Raw genomic sequence first — 8,870 nt, 5'->3', positions numbered from 1 at the left:
TGCGAATATCAGTACAGCAGATGTAAAATGCACGAGACATCTGTTATTATGAGCACCCCGGAGTTCATCATAGAGAAGCCACGGCGGTCCATCGCAAACCATGTCCTACCGATTATATCTCTAGGAATGGTTGTTGCTGGGATGCTTTCCACAGCAGCGTTTGACTACGCCCGCAGAAGGGCAATCAGGGACCATCCAACGCTTGTGACTCCAAGTAATTGGTACTGGTACCTGGAGTACCCAGTGCTTGCGCTCTCTGCCTTGGCGCCTGCCTTACAGCTGCGTGGTGAGCACATGAAGCTACGGTGGAATGTCATTTACAACGGAGTCGACCTGGTGAAGCACATTCTCGTCACTGTGTGGCCGGCGCTTTTTCTCGCCAAAGCTACAATATTACTGGACAGTCTCCTTGTTTTAATCTTTGGTTGCAATCTGGCTCAAATTTGGATTGTAGAAGTCTATTGCATTAAGCGAAAGAGCCTGCTGCGGCAAGTGTGTCATGCGGTAACAGCCTATTTCGTTACACTGCTCATTCCTGCCATCTTCATCTCCGCGAAAGCCATCCGCAAGGAGACGGCCACGCTCGCGGGCGATGAAGGCCCATCTATCGTTGTTCTTTCGTTGGTCTCGGCAATCTTGGCTGTGGATGCAACGACTGGGAAAGTGGTTGGCCCTCCGCTGGTTCTGCTACTCTATTTATTGGGAATTTTGGGAACATTCGATGCAAGAACGATGGCAAAATTCCCTATCTACACTTCTCTGCCGATTCCTATCACACTGGTTGATGTAATAGTGCTTTCATTCGAAGCCGTTCATCTGATGGACATCGCCTTCAAGGCGCTGCAAAAGAGCTCCAGAAACAACCCACACACAAGCTTCACGTCGTCGTTCTCGTCTCCGCTGTCTGCATCCTTTACTTATCGCTTATAGAATGTCCACAAACTAAAAGTATACCGGTCAAACTTATTCTGAGGGTTACGGAACAAGTGTGCGCGTAGAGAGCCGGGGGCTCCCGAGGACCTTCGGGGGAGATGGCTGTTCTTGAAAAGCTGACCACAAATAACGCCTTTAATTACAGGCGCCCCAGATTTTAAAATGCCTGCCCAGACGATCGAGGAGCTCATCGCGGTGATCAAGCAGAGGGATGGCCACATGACGGAGTTCCGCCAGGCCGTCGAGGAGGTCGTGGACTCCCTCAAGGTTATCTTCGAGCGCGAGCCGAAGTATATCCCAATCTTCGAGAGGATGCTTGAGCCGGAGCGCGTCATCATCTTCCGCGTGCCCTGGATGGATGACGCTGGACGCATCAACGTCAACCGCGGCTTCCGTGTCCAGTACAACTCTGCTCTCGGCCCCTACAAGGGTGGCCTCCGCTTCCACCCCTCTGTCAATCTTTCGATTCTCAAGTTCCTCGGTTTCGAGCAGATCCTGAAGAACTCCCTCACCACGCTCCCGATGGGCGGCGGCAAGGGCGGCTCCGACTTTGACCCAAAGGGCAAGTCCGACAACGAGGTCATGCGCTTCTGCCAGTCCTTCATGACCGAGCTCCAGAGGCACGTCGGCGCCGACACTGACGTTCCTGCCGGCGACATCGGCGTCGGCGCCCGCGAGATCGGGTACCTGTACGGACAGTACAAGCGCCTGAGGAACGAGTTCACAGGCGTCCTCACAGGCAAGAACGTCAAGTGGGGCGGGTCTTTCATCAGGCCGGAGGCCACGGGCTATGGCGCTGTCTACTTCCTGGAGGAGATGTGCAAGGACAACAACACTGTGATCAGGGGTAAGAACGTCCTTCTTTCTGGCTCCGGCAACGTTGCCCAGTTTGCTTGCGAGAAGCTCATTCAGCTCGGCGCAAAGGTCCTCACCTTCTCAGACTCCAACGGGACCATTGTCGACAAGGACGGGTTCAACGAGGAGAAGCTGGCCCACCTCATGTACCTCAAGAACGAGAAGCGTGGGCGTGTTTCCGAGTTCAAGGACAAGTATCCCAGCGTCGCGTACTACGAGGGCAAGAAGCCTTGGGAGTGCTTCGAGGGCCAGGTGGATTGCATCATGCCTTGCGCCACTCAGAACGAGGTTTCCGGGGACGATGCGACGCGCCTGGTCGGCCTCGGCCTCAAGTTCGTGGCCGAGGGTGCGAACATGCCCTCCACGGCAGAGGCTGTTCACGTCTATCACGCCAAGGGCGTGATGTACGGACCCGCCAAGGCCAGCAACGCGGGCGGTGTCTCTGTCTCCGGCCTCGAGATGTCCCAGAATTCCGTGAGGCTCCAGTGGACGGCTGAGGAGGTCGACCAGAAGCTCCGCGGCATCATGAGGGGCATCTTCGTCGCCTGCCGCGACACTGCCAAGAAGTATGGGCACCCCAAGAACTACCAGATGGGCGCGAACATCGCCGGGTTCCTGAAGGTCGCAGACTCTATGATCGAGCAGGGCTGCGTGTGAGGGCTGAAGTGAATATTTACCTTTTCCGGGTTCGACGGGCGTGCTTGACGATGCGGAAGTCGCTGTCCGTTCCAACGGCTATCTGCCCCAGGACCCCCATCCCGGCGCCGATCAGCTGGCTGCCGAGGGCGATCTTGGTGCACGCCCGGCTGGAGCTCACAACCCCGGCCTTCACCTTGTCGAAGTTCCAGATTATTAGGTACTTCTCCGTTCCGGTGATTATCTCTGCCTCATCTAGGGAGAAGGTCGCAGGCCTGAGGCCAGACTCAGTTGTTGCGCCGATCTCCTGAGCAGTCTCTGGAGAAAGACGCAAGATAATCGGCTTTGGTCGCTTGTCGCCTGGGATTCCATGCCCCGAAAAGCACGAGTGCTCCCCGTCAGCCGTAGTCGTGGGGTATACTAGCAGAATGGTCTGGGCAGTCGCCAGCAACCACTTCTCATCCCCTGTAATTGCCAGATGAGTAATGGGGTAACCTATCCCCGGGTAGCATGTTAGAGCACGCTGCCCCATTTTGTTGAATATGCGTATCTCCCCCGCCATGGACCCTGTGACCACATGGCCCTTCGGAGTGACCAAAATGGCGGAGAAGCGTACACTGGACTTGTACGAGTACGACACGCCAGAGCGCTGCGAGCTCCCTGCTATCCGCGTGTCAAGCATATGCACACCCATCTTTGTCAGGACAACGATGGCGTTCGACGGGTCTATGGAGCATGCGCCAACACTACTGGCTCCAGCCTTTCCTGTGTCGAAGTCTACAATTTCAGGATGATAGTCTATGCCTGTGTCCGTCGCCGTGTAGTACTGCAACGCATCCGGCCGCTGGAAGTCCTTTCTGTAAATTATGTCTCTCTGATCCTCCGGGCACGAAAGGCTAGTGGATAATAGACACTCGACATTCGTGCCAAAGCGCAGAGCCCCCGGTGCAAGGATGCTCCCAAACTTGTCTCTGAGCTGGAGGGATTCGGTGCGCAACTTTGGCTGAACATGGCAGAGCTCGAGGGCATCGTCTCGAGACACCACTGCCGTTGAGCCTTGAAACAAGAACTGTGCCACCAGATGGTTCTTCAGAAGTGCGCTGCTATGCGCTGGATCCTTATAGTTTAAGAGTTTAGGGTCTAAGTAGCCTGCCTCCATCTTCCCGGGCTCTACTTTCTCTAAGGGGGTCTTCATGATCCCGTTGCCACCCGCTTGGCCGTCCATAGATTCAACATCGCTGCAGTCATCGCTATCACTATTTGCCTCAACGATTGGAACACTCTTCGAAGACTTCCTCGGCTTCCGTTGTGGGCAGAACGCCGTCGAAACAAACTGGTTGTCGTCTTGGGCGTCTTTTGCATCTATCTTGTAGCCGGCTTCCTTGCGGGCCGCAAGTGAAAAGTACTTTGCAAAGTTCTCAGAAAACTCCTGAAATTCTGCCCCCTCAGAAAAGACGAATGCTAGAGGAAGGAATTTTGCCTTAGTGGCCTGCTGGCTGAGTGCCGTATATGGTAAAGCTATCGAAAACTGCCGCTCATCAGCTAGTATTTCAAAGATTAGATCTGGCAGTATTGGGATCGCCGTTGTTCCTGATTCCCCCACATCAACAACGAGCCAGTGTGCTGAAAGGTACGCCGATGGCACTCTGCCCGTTCCAAATTTGAGCCCCTTCTCTTCCAGTGCCGACCCTGATGCTAGTGCTAGAACAGCATATTCACCGATACGATTTCGACCCTCATCCCGGCCAAGGAAGACGCTGATGGCAGAATACTCCTTAGCAAAATCGTAAGACTGCGGAAGCCCGTATGGAGCAGGAAGAGAAGAAACGTAAGGCTTGGTTAAGTCTGCCTTGATGTGCGTTGCGGACGCCAATATAGACTTAAATAGGTTGATCTTCTTATCTACAGGTGCTTCGCTCCCGTCGCGTGCAAGTAGCTTACTGCACTCGACGGTAGTATAAACATCGGCACCATTGTCCTCTTCTTTAAAAGTCAGGAATATCTTCTGAAAAGTCTCGTTAGACCCGCAATCAGTGAGATCCATCATTGTGTAAAGGTGGATGACGGGCTCAGAGCCAGAGGATGGGTCAGCTTCGCAAACCTGCAGCTCCGGAAATACAAGCTGGGCATTAATGTATATGGATGCCGGCTTGATCAAAGTGGTCCATTTGGAGTCTTTATACTGTTTAGCCTGGCCAAGGATGTGAGCCATCGCAGGTCGACTTTTTTCTTTCATTATTGAGTCTGCGTCTGTGGGCACGCGATCGGATATGCTCCTGATACACCTTTTCTCCCGTAATGGATACCTTGCAAGTGTCGCAATAGAGTATTTGCGGGCCTAGTGGTAAAAACGTGTAGTTTATCTTTGCATAGCACGAGACCTTAGCGACCTCGTCTAGTATCAGAGGCATAATGTTGTCCTCCTTCCAGTCAGACGTATCTATGTGCAGAATCGAGAGACCATGGCGCTCCAATTTGCGAGCCCATTTTCTTTGCTGTTTGGCGTAGGCGACAGTATTATCAAACACCTCCAGCAGAACTGTCCCTAGTTGCAGCGCTGCCTCCATAGGTATTTGCAGCAAGTCGGCAAAGCGCAATATGCCATCAGCGCGAGCAGATGTGTCTTTGAGTATAGAGCAAAACAATGCATCGGCACAAGTGGATACAAGCAAAGGGTCTAGCTTCGATAGCGACCCATTCTTGACCAAGCCCCTGAATGCGTCGCTTTGCTGCGCAGCTAAGACAAACTCACGTAGGCCTATTGCCTGCAGGATGCCATCTGAGACTCCGTCCCGCACATAGCCATCAACAATGCGAGTGACTCTGTTCGGCTCTAGATTGGACAACAGTAGCGAGACCTCGTTCAGCAGCCCCTGTCTGATCATGGAGACCACTCTAGTAGCTACGTGGCTAGTCAGGGCTGCATGTGCGTCACAAAACAGTAGGATGGGCTGCAGGCCAATACTGCAGAGGAGGTCTTTTGTGCCTGGCTGTGACAAGAAAAACAGGAAAAAGTAGTGCGTCCCCCCAACCATGATAGGGATGCTAGGGGGGTGTATTTCGCGAAGAACATTGCACACATTGGCATACCAGTCCCTGACCGTTTTCATTTCGTAAACGAACTTGGAGCCGTCCTCCTCTTGAAATGGAGCATACAATCCGAAAAGATGGTGCTTGATTGCGGTCTGCTCCGCTAGAGTGGGAGCTGCCGATAAAATAGAGATCCCCTGCCACAACTGGAGTGCATCTCCGCAGATAATCTCGCCATTCAAGGCCTGTGCCAATTGTAGAGCCAAGCGTGTTTTGCCCGAGGCCGTGGTTCCCATTACCAGGATCAGGGGCCGTACTTTCATGATGGCCGTCTCGCCGCTACAGGACAGGCGACTGCCTCGTTTGGCCTCCAATTGATGAAAATTTCATTGCAATTTTCTTTAAAAAATAAATACGAATGCTGAAAATTTAACCATGTCATCTACGCTTTGGAAGATCCTCTCGTTTGTGGGAATCAGGAGACAGGATGATTGTGACTTGTCGCCGATTCCTGACGCAGATCCCATCATGTACAGCACCCCAGAGAGACTCCCAACAAAGACTACATCTCCTGGCCTGCGTGGATCAATCACCAAGAAGCACGTAACGTTTTCGCCCAAGGCGGAGAATATCCCCATATATGATCTCGTTCATGCAGATATACCAAAGGGTGAGACCCCAATTCGCCTTATGCGTGAATGTGCTGCGCGAGCCAGCCCCTCTGTGAACGATGAGCTTACCTCTAGAATTAACGATCTCGAACAGCTTATAGCCGATATAAAGGGTGAAAACGAGGCCCTCGTGGCTGAGAACAAGCGCTTACACACCGAGAATAGAATCCTGCACGATGAAAGAAGGCGATTGGCGAATAGTACTGCAAGCGACATATCGTCGTGAACTCTCATCTTGGATAATGTAAACTCCTGGTCACGCTTCCTTCCTCCTCCTAAGATTTGATGAAATGATGAAATATAAAAAATAAAATGGCTCAGCTTGTCAGGGATGAGGGCAATGAGAAGCAGGCAGACGTTCGCGTATCCAATATCCAGGCAGCCAAGGGAATCTTTGACCTCATACGCACCTCATTAGGGCCTCGTGGTCTCGATAAGATGGTCACAACACCGAAGGGAGACGTCCTTATCACGAATGACGGTGCGACAATTATGAAGCAGTTGGAGGCTCGTCACCCGGCTGCACGCATGCTCATAGAGCTTTCTCAGAGCCAAGACATCGAAGCGGGAGATGGCACGACAACTGTGGTCGTTCTCGCTGGGAGGCTGCTTGCTAACTGTCTAGACCTTTTCAAGCTTGGAATCCATCCGACAGCAATATCGGAGGCCTACCAGGTGGCCTGTGACGAGGCTGTGAAGGTTGTCATGTCCATTGCCCGCCCCGTTGATCTCAAGAACCGTGAGGAGCTGATCAACATTTGCAAAACAACACTATCAAGCAAGATCATTTCTCACCATTCTGACCACCTTGCACCCTTAATCCTCGACTCTGTGCTTCGCGTGTCAGATTCGGACAACGTTGACTTGAGTCGTATACACGTAATCAAACGATTAGGAGGGACCGTGGACGAAAGCAGATTAACCACTGGTCTTGCATTTGCAAGGCGTCCCACAGAGGGGCCCGGGTTCTGTGAAAAGGTGAAGATAGGTATCGCAAGGTTCTGCCTGTCCCCGCCCAAGACAGACATGGAGGCTAATCTTATTGTTCATGACTCCGACGCAATAGATCGCCTTTTAGAGCAGGAGCGTAAGCTGACTGCTAAGATGTGCAAGAAGATCGCAAGCTCTGGGTGCAACGTGCTTCTTCTGCAGAAGTCCATTATGCGTGAGGCCGTCAGTGACATGGCGCTTCACTTTCTGAAGAAGCTGAAGATCACCGTCATCGATGACATAGAACGCGAAGAAATAGACTTCATAGCCACCACTACCGGAGCTACGCCAGTCGCTACGATAGATGAGTTTACCTCGGATAAACTGGGCTCAATGGGTGAGCTGACTGTCGTAGATGGAGTTACATATATCTCCAGGAATCAAGACGAGGAAAAGAGTGTCAAGACATGTACCATCATAGTGAGAGGCGCAAACAAACTGATCCTCGATGAGGCCGTGCGCTCCGTGCACGATGGCCTCTGTGCAATCCGCTGTCTCATTAAGAAAGGATTTATAATCCCTGGTGGTGCCGCTGTCGAGACCGAGATCGCTAGGTGCTTATATGAGCGCAGCCACTCCCAGACAGGCGTGGGTCAGTACTGTATGCGTGCCTTTGCAGATGCATTCGAAATAATTCCCCTTACACTGGCTGAAAACGCCGGACTCTCCCCAATCACAACCCTTACGGAACTGAGGCGCGTCCATAAGAAAGGCGGAACGACCTACGGATTAGATATTAATAGGGGCGGAGAGATCTCAGAGATGTTCGCTCTAAATGTAATACAGCCTGCTCTAGTGACTATCAGCGCCATAACTCTTGCGACAGAGACGACGCGTATGCTCTTGAAGATTGACGATATTGTTCTAGGCAGATGAGTAAACCTCGACCAGCTGAAGCTTCTCGCTGAGGTATTGGGCGAACACGCCTGCCACGGAGCCCTCAGAGACAGGGTGTGGGAAGTCAGGAGGGTGTTGTAGGAAAGATCGTCTGAGAGATTGAAGCTGTGCAATAGGAATGATTGCATAGGGCAGGGCAACCGATATGGAGGGAGGGTACACAGTGAGCATCATACTGATAGCTCCCGTCGATGCCTGGGCATTGAAGATGGTAGCTACGATATCTTTTGTAATGCGACGTATTACTTCTGGAGAAGCGGCTTCTGAAGAGGACAGCGCAACGGAATCTGTTGCCGCAGAGAGAATAGACTTTAGCCCAGCCTTCCCAGGTGCCTTCACTACGTTATACAGATAGTCTAGGATAAGTTGGGGACTGGCAGAAGCACTGAATACGGGCTGATCTGCCTTAGCTCCCACCAGAAGGGACTCGAACCGGGAACATATATCTGCATAACGAGGGTACGTCCAAAGCCGCTCCTCACCGACCAAAGGGTTTTCCGGGCACATAGAAAGCTCGGCATCGTCCATGGGCCGGTCGGTATAGCACGAAACGATGCAGTTCGTTGTCTTCCTCTCACGTGCAATACAAAATAGTTCATAGCGAAAGCTCTTCGTGTGATTCGTGTGGTCTACTATCACTAGGCGCTCTTTAGACAAGTACTGAGCAACAAGCTGGCGCAGACGCGTGCGAACAGTGCCGATGTTTTCTGTCAAGTCTTTGCTTGTACATCCCATAAGCCCCAAGTCAATTACTACCGAATCCAGCTCGCGAGCCACAGCCTCTTGCTGGATCTGAGCGGCGACCCTGGACTTTCCTGTGAGAGGTTGGCCGAAAAGCAGGAGTAGGGGCATTTTTAC

The 8,870-nt window shown here is 52.3% G+C and overlaps 7 protein-coding genes across 7 annotated transcripts; 4 read left to right on the top strand and 3 right to left on the bottom strand.

Annotated features, from left to right (window-relative positions):
- Positions 1-27: 27 nt before the first annotated feature.
- On the top strand, positions 28-930 carry GL50803_005425 (TMP-1 protein; the record flags this gene model as incomplete). The annotated part of the gene is made up of 1 exon (XM_001707203.1): positions 28-930. The coding sequence occupies one exon, from the start codon at positions 28-30 to the stop codon at positions 928-930; it is 903 nt and encodes a 300-aa protein (XP_001707255.1).
- A 165-nt stretch (positions 931-1,095) lies between these two features.
- On the top strand, positions 1,096-2,445 carry GL50803_0021942 (NADP-specific glutamate dehydrogenase; the record flags this gene model as incomplete). Its single annotated transcript, XM_001707205.1, has 1 exon — positions 1,096-2,445. The coding sequence occupies one exon, from the start codon at positions 1,096-1,098 to the stop codon at positions 2,443-2,445; it is 1,350 nt and encodes a 449-aa protein (XP_001707257.1).
- Positions 2,446-2,461: 16 nt separating this feature from the next.
- GL50803_0013914 (VID27 cytoplasmic protein) lies at positions 2,462-4,636 on the bottom strand (the record flags this gene model as incomplete). Its single annotated transcript, XM_001707206.2, has 1 exon — positions 2,462-4,636. The coding sequence occupies one exon, from the start codon at positions 4,634-4,636 to the stop codon at positions 2,462-2,464; it is 2,175 nt and encodes a 724-aa protein (XP_001707258.2).
- Positions 4,611-5,777, bottom strand: GL50803_0017480 (tRNA delta2-isopentenylpyrophosphate transferase; the record flags this gene model as incomplete). The annotated part of the gene is made up of 1 exon (XM_001707207.1): positions 4,611-5,777. The coding sequence occupies one exon, from the start codon at positions 5,775-5,777 to the stop codon at positions 4,611-4,613; it is 1,167 nt and encodes a 388-aa protein (XP_001707259.1).
- Positions 5,778-5,889: 112 nt separating this feature from the next.
- Positions 5,890-6,351, top strand: GL50803_0021943 (uncharacterized protein; the record flags this gene model as incomplete). Its single annotated transcript, XM_001707208.1, has 1 exon — positions 5,890-6,351. The coding sequence occupies one exon, from the start codon at positions 5,890-5,892 to the stop codon at positions 6,349-6,351; it is 462 nt and encodes a 153-aa protein (XP_001707260.1).
- An 86-nt stretch (positions 6,352-6,437) lies between these two features.
- Positions 6,438-7,991, top strand: GL50803_0017482 (TCP-1 chaperonin subunit delta; the record flags this gene model as incomplete). Its single annotated transcript, XM_001707209.1, has 1 exon — positions 6,438-7,991. One exon carries the CDS (start codon positions 6,438-6,440, stop codon positions 7,989-7,991), a length of 1,554 nt encoding a protein of 517 aa, XP_001707261.1.
- Positions 7,980-8,864, bottom strand: GL50803_001770 (Chromatin associated protein KTI12; the record flags this gene model as incomplete). Its single annotated transcript, XM_001707211.1, has 1 exon — positions 7,980-8,864. One exon carries the CDS (start codon positions 8,862-8,864, stop codon positions 7,980-7,982), a length of 885 nt encoding a protein of 294 aa, XP_001707263.1.
- Positions 8,865-8,870: the final 6 nt, after the last annotated feature.

This window comes from Giardia intestinalis, chromosome 4 (genome assembly GCF_000002435.2).
Source record: "Giardia intestinalis strain WB C6 chromosome 4, whole genome shotgun sequence".
NCBI classification, from domain to species: domain Eukaryota; phylum Fornicata; order Diplomonadida; family Hexamitidae; genus Giardia; species Giardia duodenalis.
The sequence above is the reverse complement of the archived record's forward strand: the minus strand, read 5'-3'. Positions and strand labels throughout refer to the sequence as shown.